Source organism: Homarus americanus, unplaced genomic scaffold (genome assembly GCF_018991925.1).
Source record: "Homarus americanus isolate GMGI-L3 unplaced genomic scaffold, GMGI_Hamer_2.0 scaffold6317, whole genome shotgun sequence".
Lineage (NCBI taxonomy): Eukaryota > Metazoa > Arthropoda > Malacostraca > Decapoda > Nephropidae > Homarus > Homarus americanus.
The window spans coordinates 19,453,259-19,480,386 of NW_024730668.1; the positions used below are offsets into that span (position 1 = coordinate 19,453,259).

Below are 27,128 nucleotides of genomic sequence, written 5' to 3' on the forward strand. Positions count from 1 at the left end.
AGTTTCACAATGAGGTAAAATAAATGGTAATGTTTGAATTTTTATGTGTGTGTAAATGCCTTTTGTCTAAAAACTTGAAAATAATGTGTTTATCTACATCAAGTCGTTCAGAATTAAAACAAAAACAAAAGACATAAAAAATCAGCATAGAAAAATTGCAGCGATTAGTGCTGGCAAATGGATGAAATTTGTTAAAGGGTCATTACAACAACTGATTACAAAATACATTCAAAATTTCTGACCCTAAATATTTAATCAGCAAGCTCAGGTGTACTGTAAAGATTTTGAGATTTTGAAAAGAAAATACTGTTAAGCCTCATCTTTGGGGTGGAAACATTACCTGTCAAAGAATTGGAAATTAATGTGTTCAACTAACGTAGTCTAAAGGTTCAATAAATAAATAAATAAATCTAAAAATGCCAAAACCAGCATCAAAACCTCAAAGGAAGTAGTTTTGGGCTCTCATGGTTGTACAGTACAGTATTGGATCACTCAGGTAAATGATGTCATTCTTTGTTTCTGGTTCCATCATACAGTACAGTACTGTACAAGGTATTGTGGTTTTTCAGTTGTTCCAATTTCATATTTCATATACAGTACAGTATACTTTGCCTGATATAATACACCTAAACTCTACCATTCATAAAAAAAAAGAAAGCTACAGTTGTATGTAATGGCACTGCAGTACTGTACACAAATGCCAAAAAATTCTTGAGTACTTACTTCATGAAACCTCGCCAAGCTTGTTGGATGGTCTTAGCTGCCGAGTCCATCTTCTTCCAACGCCGGGTAGAAGAAACAATCTCGAGCTCTTTGCGTGTAGGGAATTGCTTCTTAAACTTTTCTTCCATCTGCATCTTGAGCTGAGGGGGGAACTAGGGAACTTTGAGCGTTAGTCGGCGGTATGGCTCGCCTGAAGGTGCACAGTGCAGACACTGCAGGCGGCCGTGCAGGTGAGAGAGGGCTTGAGGGCGCGGACGCTCCACACACAAGAATGGAGGAGGAGACGAGGAGACGAACGGACATGTGAACAGTCTTCAGGGCTAATCGAGGACTGGATGGGATGTGTAAATAGTTTTCAAGGCTTATCAAGGACCAGACAAGACATATGATAATCTGCAAGGACCTCATAGAAAATATATCAACACCAACGTCAACCGGGGTCACAAAAGGATTGGAATGACATGTACAATCATCAGAGCCACATAAAGACTGGATGGGGTGTCTGAATACTTGCCACAACTGTATGAGACCTTGTGAAGAGAACATACATAACGCACATCAGGACTGTTTGAGGTCGGAGGATAAGAATGTTTTGCAGTGGCAGCAAAACACAAACTCTCTTTGATTATCTTTACAGTGTTAGTATAACATTAGTCATGCTTTGAGAGGGGTTTTGAATACCAGAATAAATATAATTTATTTTGTTTAGTTAAAGACCATCTTTTAATGTACTTGTTAAAAAAGTATGAAACACTAAATTAGCTTATAGCGCTACGTCATATTGTAGGTGTTATTATGAAAAAGAAAAAAATTTCATTGTTGGAGTACCGTTCATAGTGTCATCCAATATATGTGTACTGTGGGAAGAATTATATTTTCTGTCTTGTAGTTTTTTCTAAACTCTTATCATAGTGCACGTATATGTAATGACACACTGAAGTAAATAGTAAACTGAAGTAAAGAAAGTTAGCAAAATACTCCAAGTGTGATGTCTTTTTCTCACATCCAGTCTCTCGATAAGCAGAAACAATTTATTTTCCCAAGGAATAACCATACTGAGGAAAGATTGCATAAGTGATTATAGATTATGGACTATACAGATTATAGATCAAACTACATTAGCAGGATATACTCGAAATATATATATATTTTTTAAGAATAATGGTTTCAAGTTATATGGACTATGCACATCTTCACTTGGTACTGTATTAAACAAATATACATTTCGGCTTGTGCCAGAGAGAAGTACTGTAGTCAATATCCTAGGGAAGTATATTCTTTATATAAAGCATCAAAACATGGACAAGTACAGTATTTCTTCACATGAAACTCAAGTTACAAGGCCACTGGCCTATGTTCATCAGAGGTATTCAAAATAAATTGGGTAATGAAAATTGTATTATGTATTGAAATTAACTGAATAAAGTAAAGTGTTGGTTTTATTTTTGGGGTGATCAAAGGGTCTTCAAACATAATGAAAGCAAAATTTGAAGTGTACAGTTAAACCTTGGGAAAGAACTTTATGTGATTTAGTTGTTTTTCAGTCTAAGGCAGCGTTATAGAATTCTTGCCATGATTCCCAAAATATGAAATTAAAGAATGTGCTTGATCTTTTTTCTGCAACATTAAATAATAGTGTCATCTCTTTCAAATAAATCACAACAACATTCAACAACCATACAAGAAAAAACCACAGCAACAATAGCACTAAAACAACACACAAGCAAGCTATACAGCAGCCTACAATATATATATTATCTTGGATATTATAGTTATATATCTTTTTAACTGCAATGTAGCATTATATAAAAATCCAAGACTGCTGAGTCTAGCACACAAGCGGATCATGCAACTAACGACTACATCTGGTCACGTCCGTAAGTGCAAAGTGAGTGTGTTAATCTGATAATACTACAATATTAATAATATCTGGCTGCTGTTGCCAAACACGCATGCAATAACCATAACAAGCATATTAGCAAGCATGAAGCAACATTAAAAATATTCACATTATCCAGCACTACTCAACATGACATTAGTACTGTATCAGGCACTACATAATATAACACACACTACCCAATATTACCGACACTGGTGTTATGAAGCACTATGCAACATCAAAATACACTGATATTATGTAGATACAGGACGGAAACTGATTTAGATTACACTAACATCAATTCTAAACATGTAAGGAGGGTCAGAGGGATTTATGCCTGCAGTGTTGCTTATCAATAGTTATATTCTAGCATTTATTACCAAAACTATAACAAACCTGATTGAAGAGGCTCTGTAATATATCCTACTGTTCCAATAGTCTATGAATTATGATAAATCCATTAATGATTTTGTGGATTATAATGGGTTAATGGGGGAATTTACATACAGTATACTAAGGATAGGATAAGAGGATTGTTAAAGATAAGAGATTTTGCTTTCAACTGAATTTGGACAGAAGTGCTAAGTTTCACTGGAAACTTTGTTGCTTAAGTCTTTTAGTAAGTAGCTATAGTAGTATACAAAAAAGGAAAGACTACTGATCACTGGGATAACAGGAGTAACTTTACAGAAAATTATGATGGAATCAACTATGTTAACTAGAAATACTGTAAACCCTCCGTACAAAAATAGTTTTATCATCAAAATTCCAAAGTTTATGACCATTTCTAGCTTGGAATGAGGAAATGTCAACACAGTGTTCGATGTGATGAAAAAATCTATATACTGTTCAAATTGATGAGGAAAAAATAAACAATATTCAGATGTGATGAGAAGACAAAGACAAAGTTTGTTTTTTTGGCAACTCCAACACCCATACATACAGACAGTCAGTCAGTCTCAAAATGTGGATTACTGACAAAACTTTTATCTATCATAACTATCAAAACCCATTAAAGAACACTACAGTGCTACATATTACTCAGGGATGGAGTGAATACAGGAGATGAGTACAGTATTTGAATAAGAATACAGTATCGGGGTATTTAAACTTTCTAAGAATTCAAATGCAAATAAGAATGGAATTTTTTTCTCTCTGAATACAAATGCAAATACATTATGAAAGTATGACAGGTATAGAATATGCTGCATTTTATGTGCATTTAATTACTGTAAGAGTCATTAACCCCTTTACTATGGGGATACCACTTGTAATATTTTATTTGGCTAATGGTAGACAATTTTATTCAGCTCATAAGTAAGATTTTTGTTTTGGGGCCATAACTCCTATTATTTAGAAAATGAAAAGTAACATATTTTGTGGATTTTATCAAAACTCCAAAGTGGTTAAGTACTGTAGTGTTTAAGCAATGCAAGGTCTACCATCTGACAGGTACGTATACTACTCAAACAAGACAATGCAGCGATGTGGGAGGTGGTTGCAGGGCCCACTTTAAGGTGACTTTGATGTAAACCATATTGCATTATTTTTTCTGTTAACACTAAGTAGCAACATGATTTTTTGTAATTTTATGTAGCAAAGAACTACAGAATTTGCAAACATTCTGTATATTCTTAATTTCATTATAGGTCAGAACTGTCAGACTTAAAACACATTTTAAAAGTCAAGTCTGTTGCATTAAGTGGAAATACTATGTTAAAGCAACACTGACGAGGGCAGGAGGTAACTACAGCCTTCCTTCTCTCCCTCTCTCACTGGTATGAGTAAGGTCGTCCAAGAATAAAATCTCAGCAGTCAAGAGTAAGCTATTAGTAAGTTAGGCTGATTTCCATTATTAGAACATTGGGTATACATTAGATTATTCTATGAGTATGAATACTTTGTCATAGTATTCAAATACAAATAACTTGAAATGCTGTATTTGAATGCATTCAAATACAATTAAAGAATACCAATACCCCCATCCCTGAGATTAACATTCTAACCTTCTGAGTGCTCTAAATTTTATAGGAAGTGGTCAAGAAATAAGATATATTTTGAAGTTTGTACAGCAAAAGCCACTGTCAAGCAGGCATAGCTAAAAGATCTACCTCATTATTAGTTAGTTTATTTGGTGTCTGTTGACAGTGGTGCTGACTCATGGTTGTTGGAAGGGAATATAGCTTCAAGGAATGAATTTAATTTGAAAACTGAATGAGAAAAGGAGTCTCAGAACATTTGCACTCTGTCTCTACAACTCAAAACACTGTACTGATGAACTGATGAAGTCTATCTAGTGACCGTGAGTGTGCTGTGGTGTACAGGAACACTGACTACTGTAGTACCCATAGAGAAGAAACAGAGCTTCAACCATCATAAGAGAGAGGAAGAAGACAGCACTTGACTCTTGCAGATAGTAAAGATATAAAGAAGAAAGAATTAGACTTGACCTTATCTAAAGTACCAAAGTTATTAAGGCAGAATTATTAGTATTACTGGGCTGAAGAATTTATGGAAACAAAAGAGATGGTTTAATGTGTGGAAGGTGGATCCAACTGGGGAGTTCACGTAGCGAGGCCTTGTTATATCCTTATTCACTTTAAACTGTGTATACTGAGCTTATTCTAAAATTGAAAACAATATGAATAAATTTTCAAGAAAGATGATGACTTACGTCAAGAAAATAGCCAAAAGCTGGGTTTAAGATGACTTGAATTTCGCTAAATTTCTTTATATCCAGGAGGATATTTTGATTATTATGAACGAACAAGAACACAAGAAGATGATCTCACTCAAGGTCAGGCCTGCTGCTACAACAGAGTGAAGGAGAGGGTAGGGAGGGAAGGTCTCAGGTAACAGTGAGAGACATTATATAATCCTGTGAAGCCTAACAGCTGTCAGAGAAAAAGAATGAGATTAAGCAGTTGGGTGTAGAATGGATACCACAGAAGAGCAGTTTAGAGAGCAGAGATGTGTGCTATACACCATTAAGATAAAGGCTTTGAAAATGTCAAAGGCATGAGCAGAAGATTTAGCAAGGTCTTGCTTTTATAGTACTGTATATTAATTTTCATATATTGTGTACATATGTTACTTTGATGTATATTGTATTTAGTTAATAAAAGGATCAGCATTAAATCTTAACCAGGCCTGATGCTCTAATATTTCATCTGACACCTCATAAGGCAATTTTCTAATTTCTTTGTTAGACAATACAGTACAGTACAGCATTAGATGGAGTTGATGCTGTTGACTGGACATTAGAATTTCTCAACAGTAACTGTACGGTAATGTATTAGAAAATAAATCATAAATCATCAATTATCTCTACAAAGCTTAACATAATTCTTCTCCAATTACCAATCATCATAAAAAAAAATACTGTGTACCCACATAAACTTGCCCAAAAAGATTAATTAACTATTGTGTAAATTTATATTTTTAAGAATATTTAACTTCCTGTACAGTACGGTACTCTGCTAAAATAGACAAAGAAAACGCCTTATGTAGATTTCAGACTAAAGTACTTGTTTTTGTTCAGTGCCAACACAAGCTACTAGGTGGCCCACAAGGCATTAGTTACTTGCTTTTGTCCTTTATTTCTCTCATACTACTAGTCTCTGTGATCCTCCTCCTTCCCAAATATCTTACAAAGTGACATACTGCTCACTGTAAATAGATCTTCCTACAAGATAAGCATAAGACTATACTCCTATTTGTTTGGGTGGTGACAATCATCTAACCTGGCCTTAAAAATCAGAATGAAGTGACCAGGTTTTCATTAAGAGTTTAGGTAGAGGGCATAAAGATGGAGATTACTGACAGCAGCATACACACTGTTACTAATGGGACAATATTTGGTAATTCTCACTAATAAAAAAGAACAAAGCATTAAGGGAGTGTCGAGGGCTGGGTCATTAATTTTGTTGTTGTCAGAAAACTAGAAATAATGTTTCAAGGATAACATGAATTGGTCTATACAGCAGCTGAATTAGTCAGTTTAAGTAGCATTCTAATTTTCCTTTAAAGACAGGGTAAGTATTTATTCTGAAGATCTATGAAAAAAGAATATAGTTTGTTGTAAGGGAATATGTAACATACTTTGCATGACAACTTTGTCTTCTTTTCCTTGATCTACCATGTAACAACTAAAGATTTATGTCTTAATAGTTCCACAACAGATATGCTCTTTGAAAAGGTAAAAAAAATCAAGAGTGATTAGTTTATCAATGACTCAATAAAACAAATTAAAATTCTATAACAAAGAGAAAGATTTTTTAGCACTACTTTGCTTCTAATCTATCTTTAAATATATAATTTGCATTACCATAATAGCACTACTATTAATTGTAATAAATTATTAATTAGATAATCAATTATGGGAATAAGCATTTACTATTTTGTTTATTTAATCTATAGTTTTCTCAGGGGATGGACACCAATGGTCTCTTTAACCCCCTCATTTACTGTACATCCTTCCTGGTCCAGTGTTAATACAGAAGGTAACCAGAAGGTAACAACACTATTCACACATCCAATCTAGGATTGAACCCAGGTTGCAGTGATAGCAGATGAGTGCACTACTTCTATGCCACAGTCACTATTTTCATCTGAATATAAGTCTTATTGAATGTGTGTTGATTGGCAGAAAAACTATCACTGGTAACTAACTGTATTACACCAGTGTGAGTGTGTCTCATCTAGTGAAGTGACACGTGGGCATAATAAGAATAGATGCACAGACAAAAGAAGTAAATATTGGACAGAAGAAGATAAGCTGCAGAAGGTATATTTCATTATATTAGTGAGTGAAGAAAGATTTGTATGAGATGAGCAACCCTTCCTCTCCAAGCATTTCATTAATCAGAGGGTTTACTGTATGAGTGTACTGACGTCATACCCAACTTCCCGATGTTTAGTCTTCAATAGTGTTGCATTCCAGAAAAATGCAATAAGAGATGGATAAGCTAAAGATTCAGCACTGGTTATGTTACAGCGGGCACCGATGGACAGAGGCCGTGTATTCTAAACTAGCACTGTAGTGAGTCAAGTCTGATGGGTCAACCTCCACCGTCTGTCTTGGGAAACAGAATAAATTTGAAGGAGTGAGGATCCTCCGTACTGGATCGCTTATGAGTAACATCAACTATGAGACGCTGATAGTTCAATATGTTTATTATTACCAGTACCTCTAGTTTGTCTCAGTTAACCTGGAAAGGTTCAGCCACATAGTTAATGTAAAAATTTAAAGTAGTCAGGCTGTTTAATATACAGTAAATGGAAATATCTGCATATTTCAAAAACACCATAAAAATTTTACTGTGAAGTTGAATCAAGCAATGACTAAAGAATTGTGAAGAGGAGCATAAAAGTTACTCTTTTAATGATACAATTTCTTACTGGTTCATAATGTGATATTTATAAAAAAAATTCTAGTTTTGATGATTTTCATGATAACAATTTGTGAGTCTGGTTCTGGTAATTTATCTGTTATATACTGATAACAACAAGGTATTAATAACCACTTTATGATCACAAAGATATGATCACTCACTAGGAAGACTACTAAAGTATTACTGTACCATATGACGAAATAACAATAATGATATAGAGCATATAGTGTATTACTCAACCTCATGATGGTGACTCACTTCACTATACAAGTTGTGTAATGTATAGAAACACACTTCCTCAATATGCCTTTTTTTTATAAGTAGTAAGACATTCACCATCATTCTCAATTTACGGCTGTTTTTCCACGCTTGTGTAAGTTACTCGTGATTACGTAATGGCAGCTCTCCATGTCTAAACATATGTACTGTACAGCATTTAAGTCATAACCATCAAATGATGAACATACACTAAGGGTTAAGTTAACTTTAGATAAATAGTGTATCACCCCTAAAAGGCTAGTCAATTGGTAGAAATTATGTGATGCCATTTTCCTTAATATAATAGAAATGAAAAAATCTTTCTGCTTCCCAACACAGCATCAGCTTCAGTTGTTCAATAATTAAGTCATGTACAGTAATTACCTCAGAAGATCAAACTGTTAGAGAATTAAAAGAGACTCGGTAAACTGTAGCTTATGACTAAACTCAGTAGAGTCAAGTTATAGAATACAGATTGTAAAAGCTAATTCAGGTTACTCTAAGGAAGGGAAGTGCAGAGTAGGAATGTTTGAGCTTGAAAGAGCAGATGTATGAGCTAGGGAGCGCTTATTAAAAATGACAGACGAGGGTTAAGCAAGGTATACGATGGTATAGCCGTTCCTATATGCATGTTAATGAATACCATTTAATGTACATCATAATTTCACAGATCTTGTCACAACAAAAATAAGACATCTAACTCAATTCCAGCCACTCACTATGACCATTTGGGACTTATTTACCAATGTTTAATGTTCTCCTTCATTATGTATTATAGTAATGAATAAAGAATTTACAAAAAAAGTTACAGTTACATTCTGCATTCATTTTTCTTTGAGGAAACAACTATGTAGCTACGGCACACTACTGTATGTACAGTATGATGAAACTTGAAGGAATAATTAATGCCACAATATACAATACATGAAAATTACTGGTAAAGTACTGTACTGTATTTAACTTGTATGTTTTAAGATATTCAAAATTTCTCAACTTCATAGTTTTGCCAATCAATAAACAATTATACCAGTCAATGTGTTTTGTCTGTTATATTAATCTGGTAAATTTATCCCAAACTTGGTTTTTAAAAAACACATCATATTCCTACCGCACAACACCATCAACTTTACACAACGCAACTTGTCCATAGTTTACAAAGTGTAAAAAAATGGAATGTAAAGAAAATGAAAAAAATCTGGATGTACTATAATGCATTCCTGTCAATTATTCCACCACATAAACAGTAACAGGGGCATGGGTCCTGAGGGCAGTGTACTCGGGGTAGATGACCGCCCTATGACTTGGAAAGTGGATATTAGAGACTGTGTGTGTATATTGTCTTTACATAATTGACTCCTAGAGGCAAAGTCTGTGATAGTGTCGTCTTATGAATCGTGCAACGGGAAATATACTCGCAGTCTGACGTGTGATTCGTCCCCTCGGTGGAGTGCCATGCCCCTGTATGGTATAATGATATAGTAACAACAATTATCATATGATCTGTAATAAACATCATATGATGAAGGTTGATACAACTGCTCACACCTAGCACAGTACACATCACACCCATCACCGACACACAACTGTCTAAAGTACGACTGTCCATGGAGATAAGTACAGACACTTCTCATTGGATGTGACAACCTTTCCCACTGACAACACAAGAAAACACTCACCCTCTTAAATTCCTCTGTTTCCTCTACATGGCCAAGGACATGTTTTGTGAGAGCATGAAGGATGTCCAGACAGTGGATCTTATCCCCCCTGGCTATGGGAAGGTCGAAGGACACAAGGGCAACAGTGTTGGGCTTGGGTATTCCAAAAGGACCGTCCAGACTTGAAATGAAGTCTGAGAGTTGTGAAAAGCTGATGAACTGTGTAGCATGAGGGTCATACCTGTGGATCATGACATGGCAGTTAATAATAAAAAAATTATTTAATATTCAGTAATCTTCCCAAGATCCCAAATTCATATGTATAGACTGAATACTAAATCTTTTATATATCACCTGAGGGCTGAAAATTTTTGTCTACAAAGTACCAATATTCTGGAACAAATCTTTATAAATATTCTAATGAACTTGGCACACAGTTAAAGTTTTAATGAAACTACTGCACATAATTAAAAGTTTCTTGTTCTTCATATACAAGTGATGTGGGTGGTGTTCAGAGATAGACTTATCAACAATAAAATAACTGATGAATAACTTTTGTAACGTTGGTAAACTGAGAGAAAAAACTACCCAGATGTTAACAACATTAAGTTACATGCCAGATATATATAGTAGAGGAAAAATATTAAGGTATGAACTATTACTGAACATCAGACAACATAAGAAAATTGCTCACTTGGACCATCTAACATAGAACATCTCCAAGTCGTCCTCCACAATGCCAATCTCCTCCTCTTTGTGGGCTTGGTTGAAGTTCTCCAAAATAACAGCAATGTACATGTTAATTACGATCATGAAGTTGATGATGATGAAGGAAACAAAGAATACAATAGCGATGGCAGGGTGGCCACAGTTGCCATTGGGCTGGTTCATGTAATTGATGTCACAGTCTGGCGGCTGAGCCATCAGAGGGTCGAGAACATCATTCCAGCCCGCTGATGTGATGAGTCTGGTCAAACACACAAAACATTGTTCAGTATAATGGGAACATTATTCATTGTCTTTGCCAGTCAGTGAAGAACTCCAATAATTTTTTCTATAGCTAAGATTAATCTTACTTTGCTCTTTCAGTGGTTAAGAGTTAGCAGAAAATTACTATATGATATAGACAAATAAGAGACAATAACAATATTTTCTTGAACTCAAAATCAATAAAAAATCACAAGAAACAGTCATTATGATCATACCTTTATTTCATTAAAACTTATAAATGCCAAATCATGTAAGTAATACAATAAACATTAGAAGTGACTGAGCTTCACACATATATGACATGAAGTGAAGATGACGAATGATTACCACAACACAGTTAACAGTAAAACTCTGAGAGGGAAAATAAAATTACCTAAATAGGAGCATCATACTGTTGCCAAACGTCTCAAAGTTGACGAGGTCATCAAGGGCCCCTTTCCGCTGTACGTGGCCAAACACTGCCATGCCAATAATGGCGTAGATAAAGGTGATGAGGAACAGCAGAGCACCGATATTAAACAGTGCTGGGAGAGATACAATGAGGGCAAACAGCAGCTTCCTTATCCCCTTAGCAGCCTGCAACAATACGGACGACCAACTTAGCATTAAACAAGTGAAAATCAAGTATCTGGGTGTCGTGGGTAGTGTCAGCGCGGGACCCAGACCAAATACACCTAATTCCTATAATCAAGGGGACTATTTTCTGTCATGTTTATCAATTAGAAGGGGATGGCCAAAAAAACTAGCGAGCCTATTATCTAACCTCACAACAGCTATTTGGAATATATCTGGTCAATTTTTGGGAACTTATGAAAGTTACTGTACATGTGTATCACTAACATATGAAGATTTGACTTTGATCTATCACACATTTACCTACTCACATACAATGGCAGTTTTGTCATTCTATACTTAATGATTGGAGGATGACACCGTTACAGTGTTTTATAATCTGAGACTAAGATACTCAGCTGAAGGTTAGGTTATACGTCGGTCCTCAATGACTAAGTATAGACACTGGCTTCACATGCCCATTAGCTAGTCTAGTGGACATCCCCTTAAGAAAAACTTATCTTACAAAATTGGTGAGGATGATGTTATTACTGAATCATTAATATAATGACATAAACACAGACATAATGAAGATAAGGGGGTGTAAAACAGAACTTACTGTGTCTAGATGACATGAGTGTTAAGGTTACTGATATAAAAGTGAAAGTGGAATACACTAACAAAACTTCAACTAAAAACAATTGTGGGTCAAATTAAGGATGCAGAGATTATGGCAACAGCTTAGCAAAACTGTTAATAATAGCTGTGAGTTTTGTTTAGTGCTTCCAGGTAACTACCCAAGTCCTGGCAGCATCTAAGAGCACTTGAGGAGTACCAACTGGTGTGTCTCAAGATGAACCTCGTGTGACCAGTTGTATCTTCGGGTGAATCAAACACGCTGAGGTGTTCAATTACAGGAAGACACAAGTGAATCAGGGTTACTTGAGATACAAACTAGTTTAATACATCATGCGCTTTATTCAAATGCTGTTCTTGCATTGGGTTTTGTGTGTCAGATTGGGGTGTAAAAGGAAACACAAAAAGCAGTTCTAGTGTCTGTGTGAAGGAGCTGACGAATGTGCTGTTCACAACTACATAAACATCTTGCTTGCGGAAGACTTTCAGTGAGTAAAAATAAAAGGAACACTATGACAGTATTGATGATAAAGAGAGTGTAGATCAAACCAAAGCAAAGAAAGTTCAATTTACAAGACATACCATTTATATATGTCATACTTATTGCTATTTCTTCTATTTATGTAAAAAAGTTCTTTCTTAGTTTAGGGAGTCACTATCCAAGAAAAAAGTAAATTACTAATATATCTTGCCTTTATTTAAATAATAAGAATGGAATAATTTTCTTTCTACATTTACTTATCTATTTATATATTTCCATGCACAGTTTAACTGACTTGCTTAGATAACAAGACTTATGATTTACTGTTTGTGCTCCAACTGCAAACATTCGTAATCCAAGGATATAAGGTCTAGCCTGAATATCCTTGGATGATTCTAATATCTTTTCTCAGCCCATTAGGAGGTGTTTTATATATATATATATATATATATATATATATATATATATATATATATATATATATATATATATATATATATATATAGCCTGTATATATATATATATATATATATATATATATATATATATATATATATATATATATATATATATATATATATATATATATATATATATATATATATATATATATATATATATATATATATATATATATATATATATATATATATATATATATATATATATATATATATATATATATATATATATATATATATATATATATATATATACTGTGTAGTACTGCACAGTATATAAAATTCTGATGTAAATTTTGGAGAAATTCTGTAAAATGGTGTACAGTAATTTAATTTTTAAGATTTTGTATGACAAGCGAAAGATGGGCACAACACAGTCCATCTGGGCGTGTTCTTGGAATAATCCAAGAAAAATACAGTTTAAGAAAACATGGGAGTTGCAAAGTGGAAGGTGCAATATTGCAAGTGGTTATGGACGTTAATATGTAAGGCTACCTGACCGAAGAAGGAGTTTCGGCCGTTCACCGTCGGCTGTTGGGAATAAGGAAGTTAAAAATGGACATTCCAGTTCTGTTCTTTATCACGTAATTTTGGTACTTTCATGAGTTTCTCATGAAACCAATGACAGATACTAACATATTCTTTAAAAAAATATGGAGTTACTCATATATGGGAAATAATAATAGCTATAGATATGTTAATATCTGTAAATGGTTAAAACACTGTACAATGTACAGCCTACACATAATCAACTACTTTTAACACATGGCTGATTATGGCGGACTTTATACAGGTAAGGAGTGTTTATAGTGCACGTATGTTCAGTATATACTGTAATTGTAGGTAATATTAGATATAAAGAGGAGAGAGAAGATTAAAGGTAACAATCTCCTGGTTTAGTGTTAAATTTATAAAAGAAACAATTTATGTTTTTCTTATTTTCAATGAATATGGATTTATGGCACAGGTGTTTCAACATACTGTACTACAGTAGTGTACAGCACCAGTTAGGGTATGTTTCATCTTCAGGCTTCACTTACACAGTACAGTACAGTACAGTACAGTACAGTACAGTACAGTACTATATAAATAACTCATGGCAAATTTCCACTGAAAATGCCTCATTTTCTGCCTGCTATACCAGCTAGATGGATAAGGTAAACACATAAAATGAAATCACACACTCAGCAATGGGGGGGGGGGAGGGAGGGGTCCTGTACAAGCTGCAGGTTTCTGTCTCCTGCTGTGCTGTTACTGGAGGTGGTGGCTACTAAGTACTGTATTTTAGGTTGTCATTATGTTATTCATAGAAAATCAGAAAATCAGAATTAATTTTAACAGGTTCACAAATAGCATTTTCAGACACATGAGCTGTCACCTGTGTACCCCAGGAGTTTGTTTCAACACTATAAAGACTCCTTTCCTGCAATAAGAATGTATAGCTATGCCCACTCAGTTACTACAAGCCCATCACTACACCCAAAAGCTACGTAACACTCAGTACAGACTCGGGTTACGGGTCTCTAAGGAGCTTGACATGTACATAGCAAGATAAGTGAGACAATGACTTAAGAATAAACTGAGAGGGTAGACAGTCATATGTGGCATAGACTCCACCTGTTGCAAACTTTCATTATGATAACCATTATATTTAATGTATTGGAAGAAAGAAGAGATTGAAGAGTGAACATAGATAAGGGATTTGGACCAAGAAAGGAGGAAAGATAATGTGGGGAATTTGAGACGAAAATATAAAGCAGAAGAGGAGGACAACGTAAACACTATTCTCTGGGATATTACCATCTACACACAATGATTCTCTCAAGGATACTGTGGGTACAAAATACAGATGATTCTTTACTTACGAACATTCGACTTATGAACTTTCAGAGATACGAACATCATCATTGAGGGGGATTACCTGCCAGAACGAGTGTTCAATGTGGATGAGATTGGATTATATCGGAAGAAAATGCCAGATAGAACATATATTGCCAAAGACTTGAAGAGTACTGTAAGGTATAGCTCTTTTGTACTTCCTTTATTTAATTGATTTCTTTCTTTACAATATCAACAAGATTAAAGTTGGACTTACAAACAAGCCTCAGGAATGTAACCTGTTCGTCTACGCTGATCTTTGTCCTTCAGAATAAAGACAGTTTTAAGTCATCAATTCCACTGTTTTATACTCTCATCTGAACCATTTCAAGCACTTCTTTAAACTGTTCCACTGTTTTATACTCTCATCTGAACCATTTCAAGCACTTCTTTAAACTGTCCTAACTGAGAATTTGAATCATCTGCACCAGTCATTTTTAAGTGCCCCAAACTATCATTCAAATCATTCTGGATTGTCAAGAGAACGGTTTAAACGTCTCAAGTTAACTGTCCTAAATAGTCATCTAAACCATCTTATCTGTGTCTTATCTGCAAGTCAGTCTAGCTACCCAAGTCCATACAAGCTCAGTACTTGGACACATAACAGTACAAGTACCAAATAATTAAGAAAGTAGCCTCCTCTTCATCTCTCTCCCATTACTGTACATGCACGCACATATGCCTGCATGCACACACGCACGGACGTATGCACACACACACTAACACACATACAAAAATAAAAATAAAATAAAATAAAACATACAGACAATGCGTGTGTTCTGGTAGGTAAAATACAATAGGAAAATAGGAAAAAAAGAGATAGAGGATACAATTATGAATTAATTAAATACAGAAAACAGAAATTAGTAAATGAAGTTTTACTGTTTTAATTTTAACCATTTGTGACAAACACTAAATGATAATTCAGTGTGAAAAATTCTACCTTACCACAATTCATCACTGATCTTACTATGTGAACATAATTTTCACATTAATTTAATATAATCTGACAATATACAACAAAGAGGTTACTGCACCCATGTTGTACTCCTAAAAATGTTATATAACAGTATATCCTGGTTTAGACATTAATAAGTGATATCTGATAATTGATAAGAGTTATCAGTGTGAACAAGTATGACTGTGACCCCGACATCTGGGTGTCATGTGTGTTGGACGTCATGGTGACCTTTGACCTCTGCCACAGGAACCTGCTCTAATGTTTCAATGTCAGGTGCCAGAGTAATATATTCAATATGCATGTCATGCTATTGTCTCAAGGATTTTATAATCTTTAAAAATGAATATTGTATACCTGTATATATATTAACAATTAGTTCTACACTTGTCACTGTCAACACTACTGCAGAATGACTATCAAAAGAGAAAGTAAGTTTTATGCATTAAGTTAAATGATGAGACAATAAAATTCACTTACGCAGCACATACTGTATTTCATTTGACTATACTGTATCATTGGGAAAACAACCAATATACGGTAAAAAAAAAAAAATAAAATAAAAATCCAACCAATAATGTTATATTAGAGATTAATGGATATCTACATCTTTAAATTTACATAAAAATATTTAACTTGCTATTGAATATATTATTGATAGGTCCCAACACTTCATCAGGGATATAAAGGTATTATTTAGCTATCAGTGAGAGCCCCCCATAGACAACACCAAGCTGAGATACTGTACATGAAGGGGTTTCATCCTAAGCCAACTTGCAGGAACCTCCTCAAACCACCCTAAAGCAATGTGCAAACAAATACTGCACTTAACAACACCTACGAAGGAGATACTCCACTGGGGGTTCCATCGACAATGACAAACTTGCAGGAACGAACCAACTCAGCCCACAAGGATTACTGTACTGTACAGACATTTAACCAAACGACATCAAACTGTAGCACTCCAAGGGGTAACCATCCACCACAACAAACTTGCAGGGTCCCACAACATCCTCCTGAGGTACTCCTGGGGTACCTCACGGCCATCACTGCCACGTACCTTGATAAGACGGAGAATGCGTCCGATCCTGAAGACCCGGACTACCCTGAGAAGTGTCGGGCTGATGGGGAAGTTGGTGAGCACATCTTGAAGAAGGATGCCCATGATGGATGCAAACACGAGAATGAAGTCGAACAGATTCCACGGTACCGTGAAATAATGATGGCGTAAGCCAATGATCTTGACTATAGCCTCTGTATGCAGGAGAGAAAATACATTAGTATCAAAGTAAACAAATGTTAATGAAATATAATAAAATGCATATTCAGAATGTCATTCAAGAATGGAGGACTTATCGTAAGAAAGTTTTATAAAATTGCATTTGATATTAACTTGGGTATTAATTTGTTTATAAATTATTCAAGAAAACCATATTTTCCTATACAGGAATACCTTGCTGTTTGCAACCCCACTTATCCACAACTGATATTTTAACATCCCTATTCCATATTTCCAAAGTATACCCCGCTTATTTGCAAATGAAAAATCACAATACCCTACAGTAATATTTCAAACCGGGCGGGCCAGCTGCAACTTTCATATTCCGATGTAAGGCCAGCTTCACACACACTTTTATCCCTTGCATTTAGAAACTAATGAAGTTGTGTCAGCATCTCATAATTGTTTTTTCTGTTATTTCATGGTTTTCATTCATAAACCAAGGTGTGGGACACAACAGTAATTTTTTTCCAAACTTCTAATTATAATAAAGTGAAGGTTCATAAATCAGGGTCTACCTTTAACTATGACCATCACAATGAACCAGAGAAAAAGAATAATTTAATATTATTATATAAAATAAGTTCATGCCAGAGTGTAGTACCTGAAACATGAGAATAATAGAACACATTTCCCATCATGTTCACCACAGCCTTTGTGATCTCTACTCTGCTTAAAGAGTTCCTAAACACTTTAACAAAAATAAATACAGCATGTGTAGCAGTACCCCTAACTGCTCACCTTACTGCTATACAGTATAGTCTGGATTTATGCGGTAAATTTCATCATTTACGCAGGAAGCGGCGCGGGCAGGGTGCGCACAAGGTCGCCCAGTCATCAAAACATTACCAAGTTCTTCACCCGCCACAGCCGGCCCAAGTCAGTGATAGTGATAGTGATAGTGATAGTGATAGTGATAGTGATAGTAAGGATATGGACTTTGAGGGGTTTGACAAAGAGGCCCTTACAAGCCTCTGTGGTGGACAGTGATACAATTGATACAAGTGATTCAGGTGAGGGCCAATAATCTGCCCTCTGCCTCGGAACCAACCCCCCATCCCCGTGTGCCCAGCCATCTTTTCTACTAACGTAAGTGTTAAAAAACCTAATATTATTGACATTTCTCTTAAATATTAATTGTGTGTGCAAACCATCATAAAATTAAGATGTTATTTTTACTACAACTTACGTATTGTGTCAGAAAAAGTGTACTTAGTTTGGAGGTCGGCTCAGTCTCTATTTCAATTAATCCCATATGTTCTGTTATTTCGTTTACGCGTTTCTCGTTTTACGCGAACCTCCACAGGTTCAATTGACTGCGTAAATGCAGACTATACTGTATACATCATCATGATCTGCACGCACACCTGCACCTGCACACACACAACAATCAATACTGTACAGAAAGTAATCAAAAACATTCATATGGATTTCAGTGATACAGTTGATCAAATTTAACAAACATAAAACAGGTATCTTACCCAGGCCAAAGATAGTGGTGAAGAGGGCATTGAAGACTTCCAACGTAAAGGCAACTGTGCGTGACTGGTGGTAGTGCTCGATGGCCATCGTCACCATATTGAGGAAGATCAACACGAAAATGGAGATCTCAAATCTAGTTTGTGATGAGAAAAATAATATGATTCTCATAAAAGCTGCAAAATGGTGGGAAAATATCATGCAGTATTTTTTCATAAGCTTAAGGGTAAAGTATATTCTGGAACTCATAAACGCAGAATATATCAAGAGTGATGTCACCCAATACTTTCTAATGAGTAAAACTCCTTCAGGGATATGAAAAGAATCTATCAAAAAGATTCCTATAAACAGTACAGTAGTTTAAAGGATGGACACTCAAAACACTAACAGAAGGCAGACAGTACCACTCCATAATATGAGTACAAGTAGTGGGCATATAAAAATCAACACTTTCCATCATTAATACACTGTACGTTGTTAGAATACAGTAGAGAACGTGCCCCATCAACAGTAACCCCAGAACGTGCACCATCAACAGTAACCCCAGAACGTGCCCCGTCAACAGTAACCCCAGAACGTGCACAATCAACTATAACCCCAGAACGTGCCCCATCAACAGTAACCCCTGAACGTGCACTATCAACTATAACCCCAGAACGTGCCCCATCAACAGTATCCCCAGAATGTGCCCCGTCAACAGTAACCCCAGAACGTCTCCGTCAACAGTAACCCCAGAACGTGAACGTGCACCACGTGCCCCATCAGCAGTAACCCAGAACGTGCCCAGTCAACAGTAACCCTAGAACGTGCTCCCATCAACAGTAACCCCAGAACGCCCAGTCAACAGAATCCCGCGCCCCATCAACAATAACCCCAGAACGTGCCCCGCCAACACAACCCCAGAACGGCACCATCAACAATAACTCCCCAGAACGCACCATCAACAGTAACCCCAGAACGCGCTCCCATCAACAATAACCCCAGAATGTGCCCATCAACAGTAACCCCAGAACGCCCATCAACATCAACAACAACCCCAGAACGTGCCCCATCAACAGTAACCCCAGAACGCCCCGTCAACAGTAACCCCAGAACGCATCACAACAGTGCAACCCCAGAACCATGCCCCATCAGAACAACCCCATAACCCCAGAACGTGCCCCATCAACAGTAACCCCAGAACGTGCCCCGTCAACAGTAACCCCAGAACAACAGCCCCAGCTCCCCATCAACAGTAACCCCAGAACGTGCACCATCAACAGTAACCCCAGAACGTGCCCCATCAACAGTAACCCCAGAACGTGCCCGTCAACAGTAAACCCCAGAACGTGCACCATCAACAGTAACCCCACGTGCCCCGTCAACAGTGCAATTCCCATCTGAACGTGCTCCCCATCAACAGTAACCCCAGAACGCCCCATCAACAGTAACCCCAGAACGCCCCGGCCAACAGTAACCCCAGAACGTGCCCCATCAACAGTAACCCCAGAACGCCCCATCAACAGTAACCCCAGAACGCGCCTGCCAACAGTAACCCCAGAACGCACCACCATCAACAGTAACTCCAGAACGCCCATCAACAGCCCCATCAACAGTAACCCCAGAACGTGCCCCATCAACAGTAACCCCAGAACGTAACCATCAACAGTAACCCCAGAACGTGCCCATCAACAGTAACCCCAGAACGTGCCCCATCAACATCATGGCACCCCAGAACATGCACCATCAACAGTAACCCCAGAACGTGCCCCATCAACAGTAACCCCAGAACGTGCACCATCAACAGTAACCCCAGAACGTGTAACCCCAGAACGTGCCCCATCAACAGTAACCAGAACGCGCCCCATCAACAGCCCATGCACCATGAACAGGAACCCCAACGTGCCCCATCAGCAGTAACCCCAGAACGTGCCCCCGTCACAGTAACGCCCCCCAGTAAGAACGTGCCACGTCAACAGTAACCCCAGAACGTGCACCATCAACAGTAACCCCAGAACGTGAACCCCAGAACGTCAACTCACAACAGAACGTGTAACCCCAGAACGCGCTCCTAACAACAGTAACCCCAGAAACAGCAGTAACTCCAGAACGTGCCCCGTTAACTATAACCCCCGAACTTGCCCCGTCAACAGTAACCCCAGAACGTGCCCCGTCAACAGTAACCCCAGAACGTGCCCCATCAACAGTATCCCCAGAACGTGCGCCGTCAACAGTAACCCCAGAACGTGCCCCATCAACAGTAACCCCAGAACGTGCCCCATCAACAGTATCCCCAGAATGTGCCCCGTCAACAGTAACCCCAGAACATGCTCCGTCAACAGTAACCCCAGAACATGCTCCATCAACAGTAACCGCAGAACGTACACTGCCAACAATCCCCCCAGAACGTACCTCCGAGACACAGCAATATCGTAGAAGAGAGCGTGATATTGGTGCTTAGGCCGCCGTATGACCTTCTGTGGCTTCTTGCGGCCGAGTTTCTTCATGGCTGTGTAGTAGTTCTTCTGGGAGTCCGTTAGAAACATCTCCAGTACTCCACCCTCGTACTGCGTAGGTCAGGGGAGGTTAAAGTATAGTAATGGTATTGATAGTGAAAAATAATAATGAAGAATTCTAGAAATAATAAATGATAACTACAACAGCAATGATAAAAATAATTATGGCAGTAATAATAATAATAATGTGGTAATAATAATAAAGATAATAATAGCAAAAATGTATGAAAAGTAAGAGCAATCATAACTTCATAGGAAAAAATGAAGATTATAATTACATGAACAGTAAAGAAATAACTAAATTAGATTAATCATACTTGGAATAACATGAAGTCAAATTAAATATTAAAGTGAGAGAGAAATAGATGAGACAGTTTAAAAGTATTCAGCTCATATATGTATATTTAAGATCATGATCATTATTTGCATCAATAAATTGCAAAAAAATAAATAAAATGCAACCAAAATAAAATACTGAAGCACCCATGGAATCTACTGTTTACATTCATGAGAAAAATCTTATTAGCATAATGAAATATTATATAAACAAAAACTATTGTGTGATATGAACAAAGAAAATGGTGCTGCTCACTATAGAATTGAAGCCAGCTGTTAAATAATCAATTGTGTCTTTAAATGTCTTCACATAATATCACTCATAATGTAAATGTTACTAGGGAAATGTCCAAAGTCACCTCATTAGTTATACTGTATCTTACAATATTAGAATTTTGTTTTTCTCTCTGGGAGGGAAGTTACTGAAGTATTGTAAGTGAATATTACTTTCTGAGACTCAACTACAGTATTAGGTAACTAGCAGTACAGTAATCAACTCTCTCTGATAATTGTCAACTGGGCCATAAAAGATTAATTAAATGAATTACCATCTTCAATTACATCCTTGATCAAATACATTGTTAGTGAACGTCAAGTTACAGCTAGAATAATTTCACAAAAGTTCTGATGTTAACACTTACATTAAGTTGGAGCAGGTTATCTCAAAGCAGAAGTTATAACAGAACAACACGGGGTGAATGCCAGGAAGTTACATATATATGTACTGTATATATAAAAAAGCATGAATATATCAGAAATTACAAAAAATTTGGCCAGCTGCTCTGTACAGCAATATGTGCTTCAAAGGGTAATACTGATACAAGGGTAAGACTGTAAATGTAACTGCATCATTTGCATTAGATCTTGTAAGTGCCAGAGCTCAAAATATTAAGATGGAATGCCGATTCACATCTGTAAACTATCAGAAAACTATCCATGCAACTATGCAAAGACTAGCATCTTTTTTACAATTTTTTATTTAGCATTTAAAATTAAATCATTCCGGATCTAGCTCAGTTTATGGTTTAATTGAGTTATTCATCTGAAAATTAAAAAGTAGATAAATTTGTGACTGAATCCTATACCTTGAAGGGATGGGACTGTAGTTGTAAAATGCTCGAACACGAGGCATATGTTCAATGCATGGTTAGACATGCAACCATTAAAACGCTTCTTATCAATACATCTCGGGGCAGGGAGGGGGCAAAGCTTGTTCAACTATTTATCAAGTCTACATTACTCCTGCAGAATTATTATATTTACCACCTCATTATGAGCATGTATAACTACGTATCTACTTACTTACTGTACCTGATTAGGCAAACATATAACAATAATCTAAATTACTCAGCTTCTATAATTGTACTAATACTTGGAAGTGATGTACAGTACAGTGGAGTACTTCCCAAGCTACACCTTGTCTCCTCCCTGCCTCTACTCCAGCAATACTTTCCAGTATCATTGAGTATGTTGGAGCAGCGGATGTTGCTTTTAAAAATATAAAAACTTTGATCATGCTCGCAACAAACAAGTACAGTAGATGCTAAAGACTAAAGTAACAGTAAAACGACACGGGACGCCTGGAGCGCTTTAGGCGGAGTGCTGGAAACTTACCATCTGTAGAGCGTCAGACGTGAAATAGATACCAGTGTTAAGCTCAGTAGCGCAGTAGCACCGGTGTTAAAGCACACTAGCACACATAGTTATTATTTTACAAATAAAAAAAAAATATGGGGGACAGAGGAATAAGGATAACACCACAACACATCGAAAGCTAACTGGCTATGAGTCTGCTCTAACACCGGTATAAAACTGCATTAGCATTGAAAAAAAAAGAGAAAAAGAGGTCTGAACTGGTCAACATCACTTGAGTCCCTAAGTACATAAATAATTAATTTTAGGTTATTTATATATGATAATGGACTATACACGATGGCTGTATCAGATACAAGTACAGGTACATTCCATAATGGACTGTTATCTTTACAACTGTAAATGAAACATTTGTTACAACACTAATATCTGCATCAATATGTTCTTAAATAATGAAGCATATATAGTAATATAAACAATTATTATCAAATATATTGTAGTTCAATTTATCACACCTTAATTCTCTAATGCTAGACTTTGAAAATAGCGCATTAGTTTTTACTCTTTCAAGAACATGTGAGTGAATTAGTTAATTAATAACACATGCACGAAACACAACTGACTGATAAAGCATAATTAAGTTTTATATGCTGGTCACTGATGACTGAGCAAAAATATATCATTTTTAATACTACTTATGTAACTATTATCATTATTACTGTATTAATGACCATTTCAGTAAAATTTATATATCAATATCCATAAAAAATCAACCTATTTAAAGATTATTCATTACTTATTAAACTACAATTATATCATGACTAGTTAGGCCAATAAATTACTGACTAATTTAATGATCAAACGGCCTACTTACTTAGAAATCGCTCGACTGATAAAAATAAAACATGCACTTTTGTCGGCATATTCAAAAAAAGTTCGGCTTATCATAAGACATGCAACTATTGAATGAACAGATAAGTAAACTAGTAATTACTCAAGTGCTGTTTCAGAGTTCGGGCCAGAGAACAGCCTTATGGTCACACAAGGGCTTATATCAGCTTTGCTTTAGGCAGCTAGCAGCTCCCTCAGGCTCAAGTGAAGCTCTGAGGGGTGTTCTTATACATGAGTGTAACAACAAAGTGAAAATATTAGAAAGCGTTTTCTCCAGCGAGAATTTTGCCAGTTATATCTGGAGATTGAAATAAAGATGATATTAGCCAGTTGCTTCTAGAAAATTGTGCAATATTTTTCTTTTCAAATGCCTGATTCTTATAAGAATCTTTGAATGCCAAACTCGAAAATTTCAATAAATGATTTACAGAAAGGCTGCACGTATCATGATAAGAATCCTCATGCACTTAGCATTGATCTTGAAATAATGCATATCAATGGCAAAAACTCTTGAAATTTGTGACTGCTTTTCAAAGTTATCGAAATAATAAGAAATACATAGTTGGCTGCCTTAAAGAACTACACAATAGAATGTTAGAGTATGTGTGAGAAAAAGAATGGGTGGGGGACATGGAACACCAAGAGTAACACACCTTACATCTACTTCTGGTACTGCAATAATGATACCCTACGTACTACAGTAACAAATATCCTAGTCGTGTAAGCATATTTACCACTGGTGCCCAACAACAATCTCAAGAACAAAATTGTGCCATCACAACTGCTGCTGCAATACTGCACAGGGTTAAGAGTCAAAGTTTAGCTTTAAAGCCGCTAATGAGAGAATAATGGGTGCCTTTCCAAATGTTTCTCACTAGCTCAAAATTAACTGGGTGCATACTAAATAATGTTAGCATGTTTATCTGGGTGTGAAGGTCCAAACAGTGATGGTGCAATACTACTTAACATCAGCAGAGTTACTGTACTATATCTCACTGCCACCACACATACCTTCTTTTTTAGTGCATTGAAGTTATCAATGATAACACCAATGAAGAGGTTGAGAGTGAAAAATGATCCACACACAATGAAGATGACAAAATAGACATAGGCATAGATGTTGGCTTCTCTGTCGGGTTGTTTATTGATTCCTCGGCAGTCTACAGCATCTGCCATCACCTCCATCCACCCTTCAAAGGTTGCCTAGGTTAAAGGTAATTGTATCAGTAAATGTGACCGTGTGAAATATTTGGATCTATCTTATAAATAAAAAAATGAGAGACAAAAACCTTTACAAATTTCATGTACAATTGAGCTTTCTTGATGTCCATTAACATGAAGTTATGTGTTTACTTATGACCAGCAGTAGCAACAAACCCACATCCAGCCTCACCACTTGAAAAAGGGCTAAATAAGCATAGCCCACATGATCAAAGTTGATCTTGCTATTGATCCAACTATAATTCTTCCTCAAACACTCTTCCTTGTCATCAACAACCTGAAATGTAAATATGAGGTCTTAAATAAAAAATGATACGTGTTTCCTTTCAAAATTATGTGTATGACATAAAGTTTCACCAGCTAACTCTCAGTATCAGACTCTTATCAGTTATCTAGTGAGCCACACAACCTGACAAAGTCCATATAATGTACCTCCTTTGGTAAAATCTCGCCAGTGACTCGGTCAATACACTTGTAAAATTTTCCTCCAAACATCTGAACGCCCATAATGGAGAATATGAGCCAGAAGACCAGACATACAAGCAGCACGTTGAAAATGGACGGGATGGCGTACATGAGTGCGTTCACCACTATCTGTTGATGTAATACATATTACCATGAAAAGTTTATCTACAGTTCAGAGTAACGCTTTTATATCACTTTAGTATATTCTCTAGCATTTGTCAATTAACAGGTCCTGTGTATCTGCACTCTGGAAGATGAAAAATTGGCTTTTACAGAAATATTCACAAGTTTTCATAAAGATGGATTCAGGCATAGAGTAGAGTACAGTAATTCCCAAGTGGTGACAGACAGCATTACAGGTAGTGTGCACATTATCTGAGTCTGTAAACTTTAGAGAACTCCAGTTATTTAAAACAAGTAAAGAAGATCAGATTTGGTGGCAATTATCCACTGAATTTAGACTAGTGTTTACTAGATAATCCCTACACTGCCAGTAATGTTGATGCTTGTTTTAGATACGATTAAAAATAAACCTAAGACAATTAAACCTTTAAAGTTACTCCTAGAAAAGTACTCATCTTCTTTATTACCATCTTGTATAAATTGAATAATAATAATACTGTAATAATATCATCAACATTAAACTACCCCAGTACCAGGCTAATTCTGTGTGACAATAATTCCTTGATTATATAAAACTTCCATTGTTGACAACACTATGATTCTGCTGCAGCTATAACCTTAGTGTCCACTGCCACTGTACTGTATGTATTGTATTTACCAAGAAGCTGCTTTCCCATTTGATACATTGTTGAATTTATCACTAACTTTGTGGTCTTTTACACAACAGTAAATTTAGTCATGCATGGACAACCTTTCCTCAGTCATGGGCCACATTATGATTCAGGTATTTTTATGCAGGCCAACCCACCAAAATTTATACCCTACCTAGCCCAAAAGTAATGTTAATATTGTATTAGCACGAACAGTGAAGCAGATTATCCTCACGTCCACCATACGATATTTTCAGTTTACATTCACAGTCTTTTTCCCATTTATGAAACAAATTCAACCTAATTATTTTTTAGGTAATATGTTAAAGTTTCTTGGCATTGAACAGAAGACGAGTGAAACAGCCTGTGAATAAACTGATTTTTCCTACAATTACAGCATTTTTCTTACTTATGAGACAAACCCACCAGAATAATGCTAATGTTATTTACTCATAGGTGATGAAACAGTAACGAATTGTGTGTGAAGATTATTCTTTAAATAAATATTGCTTTACTCATCATAAACTGGCTGCATCCACCTGAACTGCAGGCCACATTAAATAGAATTTTTCAATCACTCCACGGGCGGCACAAACACATGGTTCGGGCTGCATGTGGTCCACGGGTTGCCCATGCCTGATTTAAGTAAAGGCCAAAAGATACTGTAATTCTCAAATCATTAGATGTAACGGATAAGGATGATGCTGTAACTCGCTGATACTCCAGGGTACT

General features: G+C 36.3%; 1 protein-coding gene across 1 annotated transcript in view; it reads right to left on the minus strand.

The window, feature by feature from the left end:
• LOC121867276 (sodium channel protein 60E-like) overlaps nucleotides 1-27,128 on the minus strand; it is a 98,499-nt gene that overhangs the window by 8,176 nt on the left and 63,195 nt on the right. The window contains 12 exon segments of the mRNA XM_042367156.1: nucleotides 724-863; nucleotides 9,930-10,149; nucleotides 10,603-10,875; nucleotides 11,272-11,474; nucleotides 13,524-13,559; nucleotides 16,925-17,118; nucleotides 18,625-18,758; nucleotides 21,014-21,168; nucleotides 23,068-23,070; nucleotides 24,949-25,140; nucleotides 25,331-25,435; nucleotides 25,591-25,752. Coding sequence (XP_042223090.1) covers nucleotides 724-863; nucleotides 9,930-10,149; nucleotides 10,603-10,875; nucleotides 11,272-11,474; nucleotides 13,524-13,559; nucleotides 16,925-17,118; nucleotides 18,625-18,758; nucleotides 21,014-21,168; nucleotides 23,068-23,070; nucleotides 24,949-25,140; nucleotides 25,331-25,435; nucleotides 25,591-25,752 — 1,817 coding nt within the window.